A 24,802-nucleotide genomic window follows, 5' to 3' on the forward strand; every position below is an offset into this window, starting at 1 on the left:
TGTTAAATCATAAATGTTTGCTTTTACCAAAGAAACAATCCGAACTGAGCATCATGTCTTTCTGTGCTCCAGGATGCTGCGTTTCAGAAGCGCCTCTCACTTCCTCTCTCGGACACTTCCTCGTTATCTCATGTGCTGTTAATATTGTTGGTCGTTTGAGGTGCATGTTTGCAGCGCAGCTTAAACGCTGTTCAGAGCTCTGGGCATCATGGACCAGCTGACCCTGTGCTGTGTTCTTCTTCTGCTGCTGTGCTTGTGTTTTGGCTCTGAAGGTACTGAACTTCTTTACATGACGTTGATGCAACTCAGTCAGTTTTGCAGTTTGCCTGTAATAAGTTTCCCAATTTTGTATTCTTTGCAGCGACTGAAGTGAAAACCATTGGGAGAGAACCAGACGCCACTCCAATATGCACCAATACAACAGAGAGCATCATCACACTCATAGTGTGTGAGATCCACACGGAGGGGAGAGAAGAGTGTCGTCTGCTGTATAAATACGGAGACGGCTTTCTGCACGAATGTGACTCCAGGTTCACACTGATGCTGCAGAATCAAACTGTGTTTCTCCACCTGACCAGTTTAACACCAGTGGACAGTGGGAACTACACCTGTGAGTGTTCACATAGTGGAGGGACGGATATTCTCCATCTGAGTATCACTGTGGAAGATAAAGGTTTGATCCCTACTTTTTAAACTCTATGCATTTCTCTCATACGTTGGCTCAGTTTAAGACGGTCATTTTCAACCACACTGATAACATTATTGAGAAATATCTTATGATAATGTGATGCCTCTGTTTCAAGAATGAAACGTTGTTATTTGTGTGCAGCGTGACGTCTGAAGATGTGAGATGCCGATTCCACAGTGTAGTGCAGATATAAAATATGTGACTATATATGTTGTGTTTTGAATAAATTGTCATGTATTCGATTTGCAGATGATATAAATTATACATTATGAGAATCATAATACATCTTTACAAACAGAATGTGATTTATCTGACATACATTTTTGTCTTTTCAATGGGAGACTTCAGGGTTACTGCCAGGCCAATTCTATCTGTGTTGATCGATGTAACTGTGGTCATCACTATAACTGGACTTATCTTCGGGTTCATCTGCCTCTGCAAAAGAAAACTGCATGGGTGAGTGACTAATATAAATGTGTGTGTGTGTGTGTGTGTGTGTGTGTGTGTGTGTGTGTGTGTGTGTGTGTGTGTGTGTGTGTGTGTGTGTGTGTGTGATCCACTGACTTTGCTAACTCTTCTAATTTAAAGCGACGGTTCAAGGTCAGCCACATCTGGAGTACCTGCATGTGAGACTCCCGACTCCTTCGTGAGTAATGGAGCCTATTTGAAGTTCTTTACCTTTTAGCTCGCACGTATAATCATGAACCACGTATTGAAAAGCTGAAGTAAATGTAAATGTAGTAACTCAGGACCATAATATATAGTAAGACTATATATGTTATAGGGGGAAGATGATCCAGATGACCCCTATACAAGCCTCCAGCAACCAGCCAGCGACCTCTACGGAACTATCTCACACTCGAGAAGAAACAGAGAACATTTCTGCTTTGACGACCAGGAAGTAGACGGAGGACAGACTGAGAAAAGTGAAGAGGACATTTATGAAAATGTTACACTGTAAGCAGTAGGACTGTGACTTGTGTTTGCACTTTTAAGATGGAAGATGTTGTATAAAAAAAAGATCTTGAAATGATCTGGGAACTCTTTCTGAGCTTTATTTCAAGGATGTTTAACATGCAAAGATACAAAAGTCCTACACAAAATATTCAAGATGCATCGTCTCAAAACAAGTTTCTATATCTCACTGAAATGTTACTCGTAAGTGATTGTGTCCAATATTAAGTGTTACGATATATTAACTAGTAATTACAATTGGTATTTTCCATGTCACAATAATATTGAGCTTTTTAAGTGACTACTTTGTTTATAAATGCTCTGTATGAAACTATTGCAGAGGCTGACAAGTCAATACATGAAATAAAGTGTGTAACATATTATTTCTCTCATAGGAGTATTTTAAATATTTTTGAACACACACACATGCACCTTTTTTGAGATGGGGCCTTTCTGATTGTCACAATATGTCAAGATAATGTCCTTAAAATTATACAGAGAGAAGAATTTGGGGTCTTTTAGCCGTAGTTATCATTATTATTCTTAAAAATAATGTTGTTTGCAACTGCATAATGCATAATGCATAATGCTAATTGAGGAGTGTGTGACCTTACAGCGTGTCCTACTTACCGCCACATGAACCGGTCTGCTGTAGGAAGACGACACACTGGTTTCACTTCAACGGGCCGTAAATGCCACGAGCTTCTCAGAGACCCTTCTGCTTTCTATTCGCAGCCCAAGCTCAGGCTTCTAATAATGTTGAGACCACAACGATGCATGCAACACTTTATTATAAATGGGTCCAGCTCTGCACACCTGATGCTTTGGCTTTATGATTTGACATCTTACCATAGACACGTAGGACGCAGACACGAGCAGTCTGGTGTGAAAGTAGAAGCTCTCGTCGCAGGACTTCCTTTTTCGTACCTCTGAGAGTTTGAGGTCAGGGGACGGAGGGCGTCGCCTCCCTGCAGCACGGGACGCTGGTCACTTCCAACTTCGGCTGCTGCTGGACCAGGATGGCAGAATGGAAACGCGTCTTTGTTCTGCTTCTGCTGCTCACAGTGAGGTTCGGCAGCGAAGGTAATGTACAGAAACTAATTTACACATTGGGAAATTAAGTTATATATATATATATCAATGCATAACTGATCATTGTTTGCAGTGACTGAAATGAAAACCATTGGGAGAGAACCAGACGCCACTCCAATATGCACCAATACAACAGAGAGCATCATCACACTCATAGTGTGTAAGATCCACACGGAGAGGAGAGAAGAGTGTCGTCTGCTGTATAGATACGGAGACGGCTTTCTGCACGAATGTGACTCCAGGTTCACACTGATGCTGCAGAATCACACTGTGTTTCTCCACCTGACCAGTTTAACACCAGTGGACAGTGGGAACTACACCTGTGAGTGTTCACATAATGGAGGGACGGATATTCTCCATCTGAATATCACTGTGGAAGATAAAGGTTTGATCCAACTCTGCATTCCTCTCATACTTTGGGTTAGTTGAAGATGGTCATTTTCAACTATGCTGATAACATTATTCAGGAATATTTTTATGATAATGTGATGCCTGCGCTTATAAAAAAACACATTTTACGCATTTTGCTTTGAGGTTTCTTTACAGACAACAACTACCTGTCATGTTCCTGACGAAGGTGTTTTTCTTTACGATGTTTCAGAGGACGGAGACGCCAGCTGGCCAACACACAGAACCATTATAAATGCGTTGATCGGTGTAACAACAGTCATTTCTATAACTGCAGTCATCTTCGGGTTTATCTACAGAGGAATACGTCACAGGTGAGAGAATACTGTAATAATCATACGAGGAGCAGCACTGGATGAATATCTATTGTGGTGAACACTTTTTTGCTGTCAAGTTAAATGTTTAAATGACTTAAACTGCACTGCAGTCATAAATATGCAGATTCTAACTGTCATTTTCAAAAGAAGTAATGAAGGAAGGCACTGCCCTTCATTTGTTTCTGCTCCACCTATAAGAATATAGAGTGAAATAACATTAAGATTAATTACTGATGCATTGTTGTCTGACCTGACAGAAAACGACCAGAACCACTGAGCAGTTTTCCAAACCCGGTACTGAAAAATGTTTAAATCTTTTTTTAAATATATCTATATATATGAATGTAATTCATCTGGCTTTAATACTGTTATAACATGCGTATGTCTTGCAGGAGCCAGAAGACATTGAGCCGTACAGCACCTTCACACGGAGAGAGAGCGGCCTTTATTCAACTGTCAAACTACACAACTGTAACACTAGCAATCACACACACACAGAGGACACACACACAGAGGACACACACACAGCGGACACACACACAGAGGCGCTTCCGTAGAGCTCCGTTTGTATCGCTTCCCTTCCAAGTGCAGTGAGAGCTGTTGTCCACCAGGTGGCAGTATTTATCACAAATATATCCTTCAGAAGTTTCATGTCGAAAAGTGAGCATAACACCGTTGTTATATTAAACTGTAACAATGATAAGAAACAACAAATAAACAGTTCAAACTAAGTTGTGGGTCCCGTCTCTAAATCAATCTCTGAATATTAAAATATTCCAATTGGAGCAACCAACAAAGTGCACTTTCCATATTGTCGGCAAACTGCATTGTGGCCATTTTCATATTTTAAATATTCGGGATCCTTCATGATAATATAATCTGCAATAGTATGCCTGCAATGTTTTTTTTGTCATGCATCTTCTGCCGATACAAGAAAGATATTTATGATCGTTATGGGTAATACTTTCTTGTTGTGAAACCAAACATTTGCTTTAAATAACTAATTATAGCTGGTTTACAGTATATAAATACAATAAACTATATCAAGCATATGTATACGCCTCTGCTAGATATCATCTGCTATTTATATCATTATTTATGCATAAATGATATATGATTTTGGATTGAGGCACACATGTCTAAATTGCTATATACCAACTAAAGGGAGACATATTGCTCTTCTAAATTATAGGAGATTGAGTCTGTAAAAACATTTTTGCTCATTACAGAGAATGAGGAGCTATGATTTTCTTTTCAGTCTGCAATAACTTTAATTCCCTGTAATTGTTTTTCTCTCTGGTACTTCCCTGCTAGCATTCCTCTTTATTTACAGAGGAAGTACGACTGGGTCACACGCATTTGGTTTGAGCATCTGCGTTGGAAACAATTGATTTTATTATCAAGGATGGAGACAACAGATTGCCTGACCACCGGGTCAGGAGGGACATTTGAGGGAAATGAGGAAGCGGTTTAAACTGCAAATTCAGCATCTGTCTGTGGCAACGTCTGCTTTTTTCAACATCATTCCATTAAGAATTAAAAGTTGAGGCCGGCTCGAGCTCCTCTGAGGCAAACCAGGCTGTCAGACACATGAAGTGTATACACCAAAGAAGACAGAGCTGTAATGCATTGTGGGTTCAATTAAGTCCATCAGGCATTTTCTCAGACACATAGATCCATTTCAACATCAAGTAGGCGACTCAATCAGAAAAAAAGAAAAATATTTTGATGGACAAGTTTAAGGTACTTGTACTTTACTTGAGTATTTACCCATTTTATACTTTATACATTGTAGTATTCTCCATTTCAGACCAGATGAGGAAGATTGTTTGGTGTGTTGCTTCTTGGGTGGTCGGATGTAGCAACATGCTAGTTATCAGTTAGTCTCAAGTGAAACGTGTACCAATATAATAATAATAATAATAGCTCCTCCCTGCTCAAATCTAGATGATAAGCCTGAGGCTTTAAAACTGGCCCATCATGTGGTTGGTAAACAACAAGCTGTTACTCTGCGTCTGCGTGGCATCCTGGCTTATTATTACAGGCGCCAGGTAGCGCAGGTACTTCCCAGATGCAATTCATACTGGAATAGATATTATTTATGTCTGCATCACTATAACACAATGTAGTCGGTCTGTTATACACCTTGATACAAAATCAACAATTAACCCTTGAGCTTTGCCACTTTGGAGTTATCTAATCTTAATGATGCTCCAAAGGTTTTATAACATTAATAAATGTTATAATGAAAGATGCAAAGCTGGTTAACTTACATTCAGCTGACGCTTTTATCCAAAGTGACTTACATCTTAGCTCTACACACCGTAGACACAGCAACGGGGAGCAATTTGAGGTTAGGTGTCTTGCTCAAGGACACATCGACATGGACTAGTGGAGCCGGGGCTTGAACCACGAATCATCTGATTGAAAGACAGGCATGTTAACCACTGAGCCACAGTCACACCCTTCTCCGCCACACAGAACAGTTAGGTTCTTTCCACCCGGAATTACACACTTAAGAGGAATTATATTCAGTAACTTCCCCTCTGCTATTTTGGAAACAAGATTTGACACGCGGTTTAATTATGAGATATAGTGAGTATATCTCACAACAAAGCAGAGAAAAAGCCTTTGAAAAGATGCATCCTGCTTTATAACTAAAATATACAATCCAAGATTATTGCAACAATGTACTGACAGAATTCCTGAAGATAAGATCACAGTTTCACAATTACACAAACATTCCTTGAAAGGGCCTGGAATGCAGTAAGAGGATCACTAAACATGACATCATTCAGTTAAAGGGAACATATCCTGCTCATTTTATGATTCATATGTATTTGGGAGGTTTGTAAATGTTTGCATGCTTCAATGTTCAAAATACACATTTTATGTTCTCTGTTTTATGAATATGTTTCTGTGAAATGTTTGTCTTCTTGTTTCACAGAAGTCTTCTCATCATACTGGACTTTTTCAAATCAGTCAAGATTTGCTGGAGCGACAACACATCACATGTTTGATGTCACACTTACTGTTACGAGAATTTGATTATGATCACATACTTCGACTCGCAGGGACTTCTACTTCTGCTCTGGAATTTTTCTGGCCACTTGAGATTACTGGAGTTGTTGGGTTACTAAATACAGTAAGTAAGCGATTTACTGGACTTCACTGTAATATTAACAATGAAGGAAAGAGCAGAGTGAGTTTCAAATGACACTCAGACTCGTTTAATGACGTCACCATTTACTTACATCGTTATCTCGTGCAGTCAAATAATTTCATCAATAAAATATTGCATGAATAATCAATAAGAATATGTTTTACCTTGATAGTCCAGCATCGGGAATGTAGTCCATTTTCAGATCATGTACAATATTCAACCACAGCCTCATAAAATTAGACTTGTCTCTGTTTATCATGTCCGGAAGCGCATTGCATTCACTGGATAAATAAAATATAGACCCCTTTTCTCGTAATTACGACAGGTGCCCACAGTTCTTTGAGTCACTGCAGCATCCCCGGCAGAATTATAGTCTGGAGTCTTTAAGTGATGGTTCGTAAAGGTTTATTGAAGTCACCGTAAGATCTATGAAGAAAAACGGAAATAGCAGTTGGTTAGCTTAAGCTCTGACACAGACAAAAAACGTAACAATCTAAAACAATATTTTCTCAAAACATGAACTTGAACAGGTGCAAACCTTGTGCCCATATCAGCCAGGTGCTAAACTAATACACCCGTAACCTTGTTATCACTGTTTTCCGTTGTTTTGGCAACTTTTCCTTTCTGCCCGTTTCTTACTAACAACTTCCGTTTTTTGTACCTTCAAAAATGGACCGACTGCAGTAACAAAACGGACTAAAATAAAGGACAAAAAAAAAGAAACAAACTATTACAATACTTTAAACTCTCAGAGGTCCGTTACAGTCACTACCAAACCAGATTAGATGCATTTCAAATGCATGAATTTGTATCCATGAAGCATCCCGTGTTGGTTCAGCTGCTCCTGCAGAAACAGAGCGACATCCAGCACGACATCCAGCACGACTGGGCTTTCCGCCTGAACAACCCTAACGCCTTGAGATGCCTGCGCAGTGATGACATACTCAATTGAATACCATCCTCATTTTTTAGAAACATCAGTATTTCCCAGTGTCTCAAACCGAGAAGGTAATAATAGCAGATTAACTGCGATAGCGCCATCATTGCCACTGAGAGAGGATTTACAGACGTTTCCTTTTTCTTTATCTTTTCTCGTAATTACGAGAAAAGGGGTCTATTTTTTTTTATCCAGTGAATGTAATCATGCATTTGCTTACAGCATTTATCACATGTTTCATGGTTGAAGGAGTTCCCCTGCCTTCCTCTCAGTTTCACTTTCACAGAAGCGCTTTAAAGAGCGCTGCAAAGTAAAACTGAAAGAGTTTCATGTGTCTGACAGAAGAAGAGGATGTTGCTCCTGATACTCACTGCTTTACTGTTTAAAGGTAAGTGACACTGGATTCATTGTAGTAGTGTTTATTATATTTAAGACTACAATCTCAACCTTTTAAATGTTTTTTGTATGTATGTTAGTTGTAGTCAAAGTGCATCCAACTTTTTATCTTTATCTATAAATATACTAAACAGCAAAATAAATGGATATTTTTCTGTTTTAATTATCAGCCTCCAGGTCGCAGATCATTGGTTATGGAAATCAAACAGCTGTCTATGGTGGAGATGCTCAGTATTCCTGCTCAGTGGCGAACCCCACAGGTAAGGGTTTTATTTTATGTAATGCCAGTTTTGCCAGTGAAGAAGTATTCAGATGCTTAACTCAAGTAAAAGTACCTTTACCACTGTAAAAATACTCCCTGCATTGAAAATGTTGCTGAACTGAAAGTATGTGAGTATAATCAGGAAAATGTACTTTAAGTAAAAGTATTTATTGAGGTGGAGCTCAATTTTTACTAAATGTTATAGGACTGCAGCAAATTAAATTAACCAGAACCCTAAAGTGATATCTTCACCTCAAATGTATTTAAAATATATTTAAATGATTAATTTATTTATATTTCAAAATAAAAGCAGCAAATCCTCATATTTGAGAAGCTGAAACCATGAAATGTTTTTGCATTTATGCTTTAATATGCTGTTGAAAATTAGATTTTATAAGCTCTTCATATGTTTTGCATGCAAAAACAAGATCATTTGTAAAGCTGTAAATGCGATATTGCTAATGGTTTTAGCATTAGCGTTTTAATTGGAGGCTTGCCATTCCCAACAGGTGTGCTCCAGGTCACATGGCAGAGGCTTTTCAAGGAAGAGTTTATTGAGAATTTGGCAACGTACAGCAAGCGGTTTGGACAGCAAGTCAACGACCCTCACAAGGGGAGAGTGATCTTCACGGAGGCGTCTCTCGGCTCCACGTCCATCACTCTGAGGAACGTCACATGGGGCGACGAGAGCTGCTATATTTGTTCTTTCAACGTGTTCCCCGAAGGGTCCAAACGAAAGCAGACTTGCCTCACGGTGCGAGGTAAATTGTAGCAAAATCACAAAGGAAAATGTCATGGAATTTTTGTCTTATTGGGAATGAAGCCTTCAGTCCATTCAGTAACTAGAGGGCCTTTATTTGAGCCCTCATAATGACACATTCTAACTCTCTATGAAGGGATATCCGAGGTGAAAACAGAAGTTCACCAGGAGGACGGGCAGGTTGTGTTCCGCTGCTCTGCGACAGGTAAACCAGCTCCAACCATTGGCTGGGCCTTCTCTCTGGGAGCCACCGGCGCCGACCAACAGCATGTGATGGTAACCAACGGCGACCACACGTTTACCAGCAGCAGCAACGTCACTCTGCAAGCCCCTGCAGGGTGGAAGGGCCACGCTGACTGTCTGCTGAACAGTGGAGCGGCGGGACAAAGGCGGGAGAGGATTCCCTTTTCTTCACCTGCCGGGAAGGAGGAAGAGGAGGGTATGCATGTCAATCCTTTTGTATAGAACAGTCGACTCTTTCTCTAATGGGGTTTGAATGATATCTATATGAAACATGACTCCTCAAAACAGGCTGGCTCTTTAGAAGGTGTCAAGGAACTCCCATTGTTTCAATGGACGTTTCAAGGAAGCTGATTGTACACAAGAATGTATACAATCAGCTTCCTTGAAACTTCCCAGAATTGTGTCTCAGTTATTCTGACTAACTGGAAGGGATGTAGCACATCCGGGTTCAAACAAGTTCACCCATTGACCTCATGTGTCACTGTAGGAGTGACTCAGAGCAAACAGTAAACCGAGTCAGCTGTGGAGGTGACATGATGGTTTCAACTTCACTTTACCACATTACCACATTACCACTGTCCTCTTCTATGGAAATGTGACTGACCTTCTTCCTAACCTCACCCTGTACGTTTCCAGGGAAGGGACTGTCATCGGCAGGGATTGCTGTAATCGTTGCTGTGTCGCTCATCCCATTGATCCTTGTTGCTGCTGGAGTGACACTACAAAGGTGAGATGTTTGACAACGACATCCGTGAATGTACATATAGATTAATTCCTTTATAATAAACTTTCTTTTCTCTTCCTGGCAGGTTAAGAGGGATCAGACGGAATGAAATGTGTGACGCTGCCGTCCTAGACTGTGACCATTCAAGCATTATGAAACTTTAGAGGTGAACGGTGAGTTAAGCTAAAAGCTGCAACACAAGTAGTTTTCAAATCCATCTTGTCTTTTAAATTGCAATACTCAGCACTTTAACTATTTATGGACCCCCAAGCAAAGCACGTTTGCAGAATGTAAAGTTGTATTGTTGTAAACAAGGAAATGTTCTGTGGAGCAATAGCGCCATCTTGTGTACAATGTGGGGAAGAAGACGACGAGCCCAAATTCTCACCAAAGAATTTGGTAGATTTCAAATGATGTTATTATTTTGCACAGCAAATTGGAACTGTTTATCTGATTGAGTGATCTTTAAAGGTGATTATTATATTGCAAGATTAGCACATATAAATCTAGCCTTATGTATACTGTTAGATTATTTATAATATACAATAGACATAATATAATTGTGTTGCACTTTAATGTTTGATGTTTGCGTCCTAATGTTATTTATTGCTCAATGGAATTCTACTCTAATACACGTTGACTGTTCGGTTGTAATTGTGACTGTTGAATGTAGTATTATTTTGATCACTGTCAAAATGTTCAAGGTGTTTCAAAAGATCTAATATTTTACTCAATATGTTTTTAATTTATTCTCTGGCACATTACAAAATGAAAATATATTTTTGTTTGGTTAGTAAAGCAATTTTGTTTTAATGTTTAAGTGATTTCACTTATGTTCACAACATGTTTTCTGTTTCCCTGGATTATATAAATATATATATATCTAGATATAAGAAAGACTGCTCACTTTATGTAAATAACCAGCAGAACGACAGCGTCAGACCAGATTCATTGTCATTCATATTGTTATCCCATGTTTACATATTCAGATCAGGAAAATAAAAAAATGTCCAAACCCTATGGTAAGGTCAGTCAAAGGTCAATTATTTTTCTCAATATAATTTTTTGTGTGTTTAACTTTAACTTGTTATAAACAATGGAATACTTAATATAACACACATTGCTTTGACATGAGCAAACACAGGATACTCAATAACAATGTTATTTATTGCTTAATGCGCCCTGACGTCATACATGTATGGTTGAATAAATTAATAAAATGAATACTCAGTTGTTGGTCAACTATTTATTGTTATTATTATCGGTGGTCTACGTCCGAGTTGCACTTGTCAGGTTGAGCTCAAGTTCAATTCATAATTCAACATAATTGCAGCTTAATTTGATCAGTGAACCAATGAGATCTCCTTCAGTGGCGTCTCCTGATAGACAGGTGACAGTTTCAGCTTCTCCAACCAGCTGCTCTGTGTGTGTTTGTGTCTCCAGTATAACAATGTGACCTGTAAGTAACACACACACACACACACACACACGCACACACACACACACACACACACACACACACACACACTCTTGCTATGAACTAGGCCCGATGGAACGCTGCTGTACCAAAGTAAGACAAAGTAAGTGAGCTCTGCTGTTTTGGCCACATTCACCTTTTATTTAATTTCTCTGCAGCTGCTGTTAGATTGAAGTGTCTGTTATATGTCTACCAAGATTCCTGCATGAATATGATTGTAATCCGTCTTTTTTAATGACCAACACCGTAAAGGATGCATTGCACCCATGTCTTGTATCATTCTGCTCACTTTAGTGTTTCTTCCTTAAATGCTTCTGTATTTCCACAGAAAGAGGAAGCGTGTCGAGCAGCACCAGGATGGGCCGTATGTCAAGAAGCCTCCCAACACCTTCATGAAGTCTCTTTCCAAAGACGGACAGGCCAAATATTACCAGCAGGCCCGGACTGGACCCCCGGCAACAATTACGTATGTACGACTCATGTTAACGCCAGAATACTGGAGCGTATGAAGCGAAGCCACTGAAAGAGTCTTGTTTTCATCAGCTCATGTCGGACAGAAAGTCTAACGTCTTTGTTTTTGCGTAGGGAGTAAAGAGAAAGCGGGACCGGTCCCAGGCTGCCAGGGCCGCCCAACAGGCCACTAAACCGGCCGAAGGTAAGACAATATCTCTGAGGATCACAGCTCATGTGAAATGGGATGAAAACTGAAATGACAGGCTCGTATTGGACTAAGATAGATCATATAGTCGAAATACATAGAAGAAGTGTTACCATGTTCTACCAAGTCATAGAGGACTGATCAGTGTTTTTGTTTGTTTGTTGTTGTTAGCATCTACTTCTGGAGGTCAGCCAACCGGCCAAGAGGCTGTGTGGCCTCAGTAGTGGTGGAGGCTCCTCCCACAAACACACACGTGACGAGCCATCCAGCCTGCAGACCATCCAGCTGCTGAGTCCTGACTGAGGCTTTAGCCACTGGGAACGTTGGACTTTAATGAGCTGGCCGAGGTCAAACAACTAAACTTGACAACAGAGACGACAGTCCCTTGTTGCTCCATTGTAAATAAAATGTATATATATATATATATATATATATATATATATATATATATATATATATATATATATATATACAAATGAATCAAATGTAAAATAAAAATGTTCTGTTTCTACCTGTCTGGTTCCAATACAGTATATTAATACAATTGCACAAACAATTTAGTCACAACCCACCAAATGTATTATTCAGGTTGTTGATAAATGATTTACCAACGGATATTTGATATCAAGCTAGTTTCACTTTGACAGAAGTTCTTTAAAGCAGTTCAGGAGAGACAGCGAAAGGTATGCGGCAGACATGGCGCTGGCAGCTATTATAGGACTACATTGCCTCGTCGCATTCGCATCGATAGTCTTTCAGAAAGGTAAGAAAGAGATAATAAAGTAATATGTGTGCATCAGGGCAATAATGTATGTTAATCTGTTAATCCTGCAATGATATGTCAAATTGCCGACTGTCGCCCCAACAGCTCTGATCGAAACACTGAGACTGTTTTGGCAGATTTTTCTATAATAAGCGTTTTAGTATAACAAGGAGGAGCTTATTAATATATGAAATGATTTTGGTCATGCTACAATTTATAACAGTGACGTAATTGAATATGTTTGTAGTCTGTTCCGCATTGCACTTTTGCGCTTTGCACTCATCGCCAGCGGAGGACAGCCTGTTTCGTGTGTGTGTGTGTGTGTGTGTGTGTGTGTGTGTGTGTGTGTGTGTGTGTGTGTGTGTGTGTGTGTGTGTGTGTCATGCAGAGAGATTCCTGATGAGAATCCCGTTTCCAACATGTGAAGTGTTTTCTGAGTATCTTACGATGTTTGTGTTTCCTGCAGGTCAAACCTCTGTGATTGAATACCAGCAGACTGTGATGGCAGCGATAGGAGACAGCGCCTTCTTGAACTGTCAGCTGATGCAGTCTAAAGATGTCACGCAAGTCACCTGGCAGAAGATCTTACCTGAGGGGAAGACGGATCTCGCTACTTACAACAAAGACTTTGGTGAGATAGTGATGCCTGGATTTCAAGGACGAGTGGAGTTTATAGATGCTGGACTGCAGAACAGCTCCATAGTCATCAGGAACGTGATGGACCAAGATGAAGGATTCTATCGCTGTCTGTTTAACACCTACCCTGATGGAGCTTTCACTGCTACAACCTACCTCCAGCTCTATGGTGAGAACCCTGCTGCGTTGTTGCAGACGCTTTCATAATCCTCTGTCTTTTCTGTAATATTACCACTAATATTGTTTCTCTTCCAGAGCTGCATGAAGCCTTTCTACATGTCAGAGAATCCTCCTCTAGTGAAGAGCTGGTTGTGTCCTGCTCAGCCACAGGCCGACCTGCTCCCACGGTAACACTGACTGTCCCTCACTACAACTCCACCAGCGTCACCAACACCAACGGCACAGTCACTGTCACCACCACAGCTGAGCTGTCTCGTCTCCACGGCAACAGCACGCGGGTTGGATGTACAGCGAGAGTTCTCTCTGGTCCTCAGAGAGTCGTGTATGAGCTGATTCCTGAGGTCAAGCCTGTTGATGGTGAGACACACTTCTAACCACACAGAGTCATAGATTGATGAATACGTTGGAGCTCATGTCTTTTGGTTTCATTTCCCAGGTGTTGATGTGGAGTCTGGATCTGATGCATGGATCATTGGGGGGGTCGTGGTAGTTCTCTGTGTTGCTGCTGCTGCTGCTGCTGCTGCCTTGGCTGTCTTTTTTAAACGGAGACACCAGAACAGGTAACTTTTCACTTTTAACTCAGCCTCACCTTTCTTGTATTAATACCAGTTCCTCACAGTTAATATGGTAATGTCGGATCCAAGTCTTTTCAGGGAAATTCCACAAAGGAATCCACAGGATTTTCTTGAATCCGTCAGTGTGTCACAACCGTCACTAGACGGTAGTGCTTTTTGTTGTCTTGTCACTTCCTGTTTTACTTTGAAATCATCCTCCTGTGTCATGTCTGCTGTCTTTACTTCCTCATGTGCGATTAAAGGAATCAAAGGAATCCACAGGATTTTCGTGAATCCGTCAGTGTGTCACAAGGGGACTCTGAGGAGAACAAGAAAGACACTCATGAGTAAGTCAATTCATTTATTTTTCTCCTTTGTAAAAACAATTCAGTCCAATGTGTCTAATTTGGGGCTTCACTTTTGCACCTTGCTAACTTGCTAATACGACTAAACTAGTTAGAGTCACTTCCTTCATTCAGGAGGATCAAATGGGTCAGAGGTCTTGAACCAGAATACCAACGAGTGATGCACATTACATTATTTAGTCTGCATGTTTATTTATTGTTCTGAATGATTTCTGACTCCCTGTTTTTATCTGAAGGCCCAGAACACGTTTAATGAAGTCAGAGAACACACCACGGCTACGGACGTCTACTGGAAAGAATAAAAGCAACCTCCACCCAAAATCATCCATGAAAGGAAAAAACTTGTTTTCAGTCCCACAGGATGACCCACAAGACTGAAATGCCAAAGCAAATGCTGCTGGAAAGTCCTGAAACCCTGATGCATTGTTTTATGGATAACTTTATCGTATCAGTTCATGGATAATAATTCCAGAAGATCAAAAAGATTCATGTTCACAAAATCAAAAAATGTCCAAAACCCCATGGTATGGTCAGTCAAAGGTCAATACTTTTTATGAATATAGTTTTGTGTGTGTTTAACTTTAATTTATTATAAACAATGAAATACTTAATATAACACAAATTGCTTTGACAGACAAAGCAAACACAGGATACTCAATAACAATGTTGTTTATTGCTCAATGCACTATGACGTAATACATGTATGGTTGTGGTGTTTTGCATCCAGGTGATAATGAATCCTTGTCACTGGAAATAAATTAAATTAATGAAATGAATACTCTTAAGATGTTGGCTAACTATTTATTGTTATTATTCATTCCATTCATTTGGATATAAATTAGTTGTTAGTCCAGATATGTCTCTGAACAGTTACAGCGCCGCCCTCTGGAGGTCAATCATTAGACACAGGGACAAAGTTCAAAACCCAGGAAGTCCATCTTCCCTCCAAAACATGAACATAAACTGTGGTGGAAACAGAAAGGTGTTATCTTGCTCTTCACTGCACCAACCTGTGCAGACTGAGACCTCAGAATGAATAACGCTTAGAGCATTACAGGAATGTAGCCACACGACTACCGTTGGGTGTTACATTATAGGTGAGTAGGTATTTACAGGGCACGACTCATATGCACGCGCATGCGTATCTGCACGCGCATGCGTATCTGCACGCGCATGCGTATCTGCATGCGCACCTGGGCAACAATGATAACTTTCACTTTCAAGGCTTCTGGCGGTAGATGTTAATCAGCATGCAGTAAGATGTCTCAGAGAGCAGTCCTACATCTCCTCTGTGCGTTTGGAGTCTTTCTCAAAGGTGAGGAGAGATGATACCGTGAGATGTGTTTCTATAACTTTATATCGGAATATGTGATATATTCTATTTGATTTAAAGCTCAGCTGTGTGGCTCTTGCATGTTTATTGTTTATTGCAGTAACGTTTTTGGCGGCAAATATGATTCTAACATATTCTATATAATATTATGCAAAAGAAACAAATTCCTTTTATTAATCAAACTCCGTCAGAATTGACTTGCAGTATATCGTTGCATCCCATCCACAATGTGAGCTGTTAGATCCTGCAGATCGTTTTTATTTTCTCCAGAACGGGTCAGCAGTATAATTATGCCGCATGCAATTTATTGTTGGTATATTCATTTCAATAGTGTTATATTTCTTAATGGGGATTTTGTTTTGTTTTTATTTTGACTGATATTTCTCCCAGAACACAAGGAGGGGATTTATTAGGGTCAGATTCAGTTGTGACAATATGCATATGAATAGTCATGATCTTAATACTGTATATATATTATATATATATATATATATATATATATATATATATATATATATATATATAAACATATATATTTTTTTATATTTTTATATATTATATTATTATATTTTATATATATATATATATATATATATATATATATATATATATATATATTAATTTCCCATAGAGATCTATAAGTATAGTTTTTGTAATGGTTCTCAAAATGAAAGTGACTGTGATCTCGTTCCAAAAACGTGTCATGGTGTAGTCACAGGTGTCGTGAACATAGCTATCTACTCTCTTGTGTGCCATGCAGAGAGACTCCTGAGGAGTTGAAGTGTTTTCTGAGTATCTTACGATGTTTGTGTTTCCTGCAGGTCAAACCTCTCTGATCGAATACCAGCAGACTGTGATGGCAGCGATAGGAGACAGGGCCTTCTTGAACTGTCAGCTGATGCAGTCTAAAGATGTCGTGCAAGTCACCTGGCAGAAGATCTTACCTGAGGGGAAGACGGATCTCGCTACTTACAACAAAGACTTTGGTGAGATAGTGATGCCTGGATTTCAAGGACGAGTGGAGTTTATAGATGCTGGACTGCAGAACAGCTCCATAGTCATCAGGAACGTGATGTACCAAGATGAAGGATTCTATCGCTGTCTGTTTAACACCTACCCTGATGGAGCTTTCACTGCTACAACCTGCCTCCAGCTCTATGGTGAGAACCCTGCTGCGTTGTTGCAGACGCTTCCATAATCCTCTGTCTTTTCTGTAATATTACCACTAATATTGTTTCTCTTCCAGAGCTGCATGAAGCCTTTCTACATGTCAGAGAATCCTCCTCTAGTGAAGAGCTGGTTGTGTCCTGCTCAGCCACAGGCCGACCTGCTCCCACGGTAACACTGACTGTCCCTCACTGCAACTCCACCAGCGTCACCAACACCAACGGCACAGTCACTGTCACCACCACAGCTAAGCTGTCTCGTCTCCACGGCAACAGCACGCGGGTTCGATGTGCAGCGAGAGTTCTCTCTGGTCCTCAGAGAGTCGTGTATGAGCCGATTCCTGAGGTCAAGCCTGTTGATGGTGAGACACACTTCTAACCACACAGAGTCATAGATTGATGAATACGTTGGAGCTCATGTCTTTTGGTTTCATTTCCCAGGTGTTGATGTGGAGTCTGGATCTGATGCATGGATCATTGGGGGGGTCGTGGGAGTTCTCTGTGTTGCTGCTGCTGCTGCCTTGGCTGTCTTTTTTTAAACGGAAACACCAGAACAGGTAACTTTTCACTTTTAACTCATCACCTTTCTTGTATTAATACCAGTTCCTCACAGTTAATATGGTAATGTCGGATCCAAGTCTTTTCAGGGAAATTCCACAAAGGAATCCACAGGATTTTCTTGAATCCGTCAGTGTGTCACAACCGTCACTAGACGGTAGTGCTTTTTGTTGTCTTGTCACTTCCTGTTTTACTTTGAAATCATGCTCCTGTGTCATGTCTGCTGTCTTTACTTCCTCATGTGTGATTACCTCTCCCTGCCCTGATGTGTTTCACCTGTGTCTCGTTAACTCCCCTCCCAGTGTGTATATATACTCTGTGCTTCACTTGTCTTGTTGCCAGTTTGTTTTTCTTCACCTGTGAGTCAACTTACCAGCGGTTTTCCTGCCTGATATCCTGTTCTGATTCCGACGTCCCTTCGTTTCCGAGTAAGCCCGATCCCTGCCTGTACCTCTGCTGAGTTTGACTGCCTTCCTGTGAATGACCCTGGACTGTTTACGTTGACGATTCTACTCTCCCCAGAGTGAGACAGCTGCTCTCACCACAGCGGGTCAGAGCCTTGCCGACCGGCCTCAGTCCCTCCCCAGTTACATCGGGAGAACCTTCGGCGGTCCTTCTCCAGAGACTCTATCCTGTTGCAATATTACCTTCATCAATAAAGGAATTCTTGTGAACTTTACTCTCTGCCTCGGGTCGTGCATTTGGGTTCTTTCATTAGTGCTCCGGCGTGACACAGTGTGTCACAAGGGGACTCTGAGGAGAACAAGAAAGACACTCATGAGTAAGTCAATTCATTTATTTTTCTCCTTTGTAAAAACAATTCAGTCCAATGTGTCTAATTTGGGGCTTCACTTTTGCACCTTGCTAACTTGCTAATACGACTAAACTAGTTAGAGTCACTTCCTTCATTCAGGAGGATCAAATGGGTCAGAGGTCTTGAACCAGAATACCAACGAGTGATGCACATTACATTATTTAGTCTGCATGTTTATTTATTGTTCTGAATGATTTCTGACTCCCTGTTTTTATCTGAAGGCCCAGAACACCTTTAAGGAAGTCAGAGAACACACCACGGCTACGGACGTCTACTGGAAAGAATAAAAGCAACCTCCACCCAAAATCATCCATGAAAGGAAAAAACTTGTTTTCAGTCCCACAGGATGACCCACAAGACTGAAATGCAAATGCTGCTGGAAAGTCCTGAAACCCTGATGCATTGTTTTATGGATAACTTTATCGTATCAGTTCATGGATAATAATTCCAGAAGATCAAAAAGATTCATGTTCACAAAATCAAAAAATGTCCAAAACCCCATGGTATGGTCAGTCAAAGGTCAATACTTTTTATGAATATAGTTTTGTGTGTGTTTAACTTTAATTTATTATAAACAATGAAATACTTAATATAACACAAATTGCTTTGACAGACAAAGCAAACACAGGATACTCAATAACAATGTTGTTTATTGCTCAATGCACTATGACGTAATACATGTATGGTTGTGGTGTTTTGCATCCAGGTGATAATGAATCCTTGTCACTGGAAATAAATTAAATTAATGAAATGAATACTCTTAAGATGTTGGCTAACTATTTATTGTTATTATTCATTCCATTCATTTGGATATAAATTAGTTGTTAGTCCAGATATGTCTCTGAACAGTTACAGCGCCGCCCTCTGGAGGTCAATCATTAGACACAGGGACAAAGTTCAAAACCCAGGAAGTCCATCTTCCCTCCAAAACATGAACATAAACTGTGGTGGAAACAGAAAGGTGTTATCTTGCTCTTCACTGCACCAACCTGTGCAGACTGAGACCTCAGAATGAATAACGCTTAGAGCATTACAGGAATGTAGCCACACGACTACCGTTGGGTGTTACATTATAGGTGAATAGGTATTTACAGGGCACGACTCATATGCACGCGTATGCGTATCTGCACGCGCATGCGTATCTGCATGCGCACCTGGGCAACAATGATAACTTTCACTTTCAAAGCTTCTGGCGGTCGATGTTAATCAGCATGCAGTAAGATGTCTCAGAGAGCAGTCCTACATCTCCTCTGTGCGTTTGGAGTCTTTCTCAAAGGTGAGGAGAGATGATACCGTGAGATGTGTTTCTATACCTTTATATCGGAATATGTGATATATTCTATTTGATTTAAAGCTCAGCTGTGTGGCTCTTGCATGTTTATTGTTTATTGCGGTAACGTTTTTGGCGGCAAATATGATTCTAACATATTCTATATAATATTATGCAAAAGAAACAAATTCCTTTTATTAATCAAACTCCGTCAGAATTGACTTGCAGTATATCGTTGCATCCCATCCACAATGTGAGCTGTTAGATCCTGCATATCGTTTTTATTTTCTCCAGAACGGGTCAGCAGTATAATTATGCCGCATGCAATTTATTGTTGGTATATTCATTTCAATAGTGTTATATTTCTTAATGGGGATTTTGTTTTGTTTTTATTTTGACTGATATTTCTCCCAGAACACAAGGAGGGGATTTATTAGGGTCAGATTCAGTTGTGACAATATGCATATGAATAGTCATGATCTTAATACTGTATATATTATATATATATATATATATATATATATATATATATATATAAACATATATATTTTTTTATATTTTTATATATTATATTATTATATTATATATATATATATATATTAATTTCCCATAGAGATCTATAAGTATAGTTTTTGTAATGGTTCTCAAAATGAAAGTGACTGTGATCTCGTTCCTAAAACGTGTCATGGTGTAGTCACAGGTGTCGTGAACATAGCTATCTACTCTCTTGTGTGCCATGCAGAGAGACTCCTGAGGAGTTGAAGTGTTTTCTGAGTATCTTACGATGTTTGTGTTTCCTGCAGGTCAAACCTCTGTGATCGAATACCAGCAGACTGTGATGGCAGCGATAGGAGGCAGGGCCTTCTTGAACTGTCAGCTGATGCAGTCTAAAGATGTCGTGCAAGTCACCTGGCAGAAGATCTTACCTGAGGGGAAGACGGATCTCGCTACTTACAACAAAGACTTTGGTGTGATAGTGATGCCTGGATTTCAAGGACGAGTGGAGTTTATAGATGCTGGACTGCAGAACAGCTCCATAGTCATCAGGAACGTGATGTACCAAGATGAAGGATTCTATCGCTGTCTGTTTAACACCTACCCTGATGGAGCTTTCACTGCTACAACCTACCTCCAGCTCTATGGTGAGAACCCTGCTGCGTTGTTGCAGACGCTTCCATAATCCTCTGTCTTTTCTGTAATATTACCACTAATATTGTTTCTCTTCCAGAGCTGCATGAAGCCTTTCTACATGTCAGAGAATCCTCCTCTAGTGAAGAGCTGGTTGTGTCCTGCTCAGCCACAGGCCGACCTGCTCCCACGGTAACACTGACTGTCCCTCACTACAACTCCACCAGCGTCACCAACACCAACGGCACAGTCACTGTCACCACCACAGCTAAGCTGTCTCGTCTCCACGGCAACAGCACGCGGGTTGGATGTGCAGCGAGAGTTCTCTCTGGTCCTCAGAGAGTCGTGTATGAGCTGATTCCTGAGGTCAAGCCTGTTGATGGTGAGACACACTTCTAACCACACAGAGTCATAGATTGATGAATACGTTGGAGCTCATGTCTTTTGGTTTTATTTCCCAGGTGTTGATGTGGAGTCTGGATCTGATGCATGGATCATTGGGGGGGTCGTGGGAGTTCTCTGTGTTGCTGCTGCTGCTGCCTTGACTGTCTTTTTTAAACGGAGACACCAGAACAGGTAACTTTTCACTTTTAACTCATCACCTTTCTTGTATTAATACCAGTTCCTCACAGTTAATATGGTAATGTCGGATCCAAGTCTTTTCAGGGAAATTCCACAAAGGAATCCACAGGATTTTCTTGAATCCGTCAGTGTGTCACAAGGGGACTCTGAGGAGAACAAGAAAGACACTCATGAGTAAGTCAATTCATTTATTTTTCTCCTTTGTAAAAACAATTCAGTCCAATGTGTCTAATTTGGGGCTTCACTTTTGCACCTTGCTAACTTGCTAATACGACTAAACTAGTTAGAGTCACTTCCTTCATTCAGGAGGATCAAATGGGTCAGAGGTCTTGAACCAGAATACCAACGAGTGATGCACATTACATTATTTAGTCTGCATGTTTATTTATTGTTCTGAATGATTTCTGACTCCCTGTTTTTATCACAAGGCCCAGAACATCTTTAATGAAGTCAGAGAACACACCACGGCTACGGACGTCTACTGGAAAGAATAAAAACTGCTTCCACCCAAAATCATCCATGAAAGGAAAAAACTTGTTTTCAGTCCCACAGATGACCCACAAGACTGAAATGCCAAAGCAAATGCTGCTGGAAAGTCCTGAAACCCTGATGCATTGTTTTATGGATAACTTTATCGTATCAGTTCATGGATAATAATTCCAGAAGATCAAAAAGATTCATGTTCACAAAATCAAAAAATGTCCAAAACCCCATGGTAAGGTCAGTCAAAGGTCAATACTTTTTATGAATATAGTTTTGTGTGTGTTTAACTTTAATTTATTATAAACAATGAAATACTTAATATAACACAAATTGCTTTGACAGACAAAGCAAACACAGGATACTCAATAACAATGTTGTTTATTGCTCAATGCACTATGACGTAATACATGTATGGTTGTGGTGTTTTGCATCCAGGTGATAATGAATCCTTGTCACTGGAAATAAATTAAATTAATGAAATGAATACTCTTAAGATGTTGGCTATCTATTTATTGTTATTATTCATTCCATTCATTTGGATATAAATTAGTTGTTAGTCCAGATATGTCTCTGAACAGTTACAGCGCCGCCCTCTGGAGGTCAATCATTAGACACAGGGACAAAGTTCAAAACCCAGGAAGTCCATCTTCCCTTCAAAACATGAACATAAACTGTGGTGGAAACAGAAAGGTGTTATCTTGCTCTTCACTGCACCAACCTGTGCAGACTGAGACCTCAGAATGAATAACACTTAGAGCATTACAGGAATGTAGCCACACGACTACCGTTGGGTGTTACATTATAGGTGAGTAGGTATTTACAGGGCACGACTCATATGCACGCGCATGCGTATCTGCACGCGCATGCGTATCTGCATGCGCACCTGGGCAACAATGCTAACTTTCACTTTCAAAGCTTCTGGCGGTCGATGTTAATCAGCATGCAGTAAGATGTCTCAGAGAGCAGTCCTACATCTCCTCTGTGCGTTTGGAGTCTTTCTCAAAGGTGAGGAGAGATGATACCGTGAGATGTGTTTCTATACCTTTATATCGGAATATGTGATATATTCTATTTGATTTAAAGCTCAGCTGTGTGGCTCTTGCATGTTTATTGTTTATTGCAGTAACGTTTTTGGCGGCAAATATGATTCTAACATATTCTATATAATATTATGCAAAAGAAACAAATTCCTTTTATTAATCAAACTCCGTCAGAATTGACTTGCAGTATATCGTTGCATCCCATCCACAATGTGAGCTGTTAGATCCTGCAGATCGTTTTTATTTTCTCCAGAACGGGTCAGCAGTATAATTATGCCGCATGCAATTTATTGTTGGTATATTCATTTCAAAGTGTTATATTTCTTAATGGGGATTTTGTTTTGTTTTTATTTTGACTGATATTTCTCCCAGAACACAAGGAGGGGATTTATTAGGGTCAGATTCAGTTGTGACAATATGCATATGAATAGTCATGATCTTAATACTGTATATATTATATATTATATATATATATATATGTATATATATATATATATATATATAAACATATATATTTTTTTATATTTTTATATATTGTATTATTATATTATATATTATATATATATATATATATATATATATATATATATATATATTAATTTCCCATAGAGATCTATAAGTATAGTTTTTGTAATGGTTCTCAAAATGAAAGTGACTGTGATCTCGTTCCTAAAACGTGTCATGGTGTAGTCACAGGTGTCGTGAACATAGCTATCTACTCTCTTGTGTGCCATGCAGAGAGACTCCTGAGGAGTTGAAGTGTTTTCTGAGTATCTTACGATGTTTGTGTTTCCTGCAGGTCAAACCTCTGTGATCGAATCCCAGCAGACTGTGATGGCAGCGATAGGAGACAGGGCCTACTTGAACTGTCAGCTGATGCAGTCTAAAGATGTCGTGCAAGTCACCTGGCAGAAGATCTTACCTCAGGGGAAGACGGATCTCGCTACTTACAACAAAGACTTTGGTGAGATAGTGATGCCTGGATTTCAAGGACGAGTGGAGTTTATAGATGCTGGACTGCAGAACAGCTCCATAGTCATCAGGAACGTGATGGACCAAGATAAAGGATTCTATCGCTGTCTGTTTAACACCTACCCTGATGGAGCTTTCACTGCTACAACCTACCTCCAGCTCTATGGTGAGAACCCTGCTGCGTTGTTGCAGACGCTTTCATAATCCTCTGTCTTTTCTGTAATATTACCACTAATATTGTTTCTCTTCCAGAGCTGCATGAAGCCTTTCTACATGTCAGAGAATCCTCCTCTAGTGAAGAGCTGGTTGTGTCCTGCTCAGCCACAGGCCGACCTGCTCCCACGGTAACACTGACTGTCCCTCACTACAACTCCACCAGCGTCACCAACACCAACGGCACAGTCACTGTCACCACCACAGCTGAGCTGTCTCGTCTCCACGGCAACAGCATGCGGGTTGGATGTGCAGCGAGAGTTCTCTCTGGTCCTCAGAGAGTCGTGTATGAGCTGATTCCTGAGGTCAAGCCTGTTGATGGTGAGACACACTTCTAAAGACACAGATTCATAGATTGATGAATACGTTGGAGCTCATGTCTTTTGGTTTTATTTCCCAGGTGTTGATGTGGAGTCTGGATCGGATGCATGGATCATTGGGGGGGTCGTGGGAGTTCTCTGTGTTGCTGCTGCTGCTGCCTTGACTGGCTTTTTTAAACGGAGACACCAGAACAGGTAACTTTTCACTTTTAACTCATCACCTTTCTTGTATTAATACCAGTTCCTCACAGTTAATATGGTAATGTCGGATCCAAGTCTTTTCAGGGAAATTCCACAAAGGAATCCACAGGATTTTCTTGAATCCGTCAGTGTGTCACAAGGGGAC

General features: G+C 40.2%; 3 protein-coding genes and 1 long non-coding RNA gene across 4 annotated transcripts; all 4 read left to right on the forward strand.

Annotated features, from left to right (window-relative positions):
• The first annotated feature begins 1,084 nt into the window (after positions 1-1,084).
• LOC306752688 lies at positions 1,085-1,555 on the forward strand. The gene is made up of 3 exons (XR_013771227.1): positions 1,085-1,144; positions 1,277-1,334; positions 1,473-1,555. It is a non-coding gene; the product is annotated as an uncharacterized lncRNA (long non-coding RNA).
• Positions 1,556-12,775: 11,220 nt separating this feature from the next.
• On the forward strand, positions 12,776-14,032 carry LOC306753043 (OX-2 membrane glycoprotein-like; the record flags this gene model as incomplete). Its single annotated transcript, XM_079236874.1, has 3 exons — positions 12,776-12,842; positions 13,309-13,647; positions 13,734-14,032. The coding sequence occupies 3 exons, from the start codon at positions 12,776-12,778 to the stop codon at positions 14,030-14,032; spliced, it is 705 nt and encodes a 234-aa protein (XP_079093000.1).
• Positions 14,033-15,837: 1,805 nt separating this feature from the next.
• Positions 15,838-21,245, forward strand: LOC306753044 (OX-2 membrane glycoprotein-like; the record flags this gene model as incomplete). Its single annotated transcript, XM_079236875.1, has 3 exons — positions 15,838-15,892; positions 16,732-17,070; positions 20,947-21,245. The coding sequence occupies 3 exons, from the start codon at positions 15,838-15,840 to the stop codon at positions 21,243-21,245; spliced, it is 693 nt and encodes a 230-aa protein (XP_079093001.1).
• A 1,616-nt stretch (positions 21,246-22,861) lies between these two features.
• LOC306753045 (OX-2 membrane glycoprotein-like) lies at positions 22,862-24,474 on the forward strand (the record flags this gene model as incomplete). The annotated part of the gene is made up of 3 exons (XM_079236876.1): positions 22,862-22,916; positions 23,751-24,089; positions 24,176-24,474. 3 exons carry the CDS (start codon positions 22,862-22,864, stop codon positions 24,472-24,474), a joined length of 693 nt encoding a protein of 230 aa, XP_079093002.1.
• Positions 24,475-24,802: the final 328 nt, after the last annotated feature.

This window comes from Taurulus bubalis, assembly GCF_910589615.1.
Source record: "Taurulus bubalis genome assembly, chromosome: 21".
NCBI lineage: Eukaryota > Metazoa > Chordata > Actinopteri > Perciformes > Cottidae > Taurulus > Taurulus bubalis.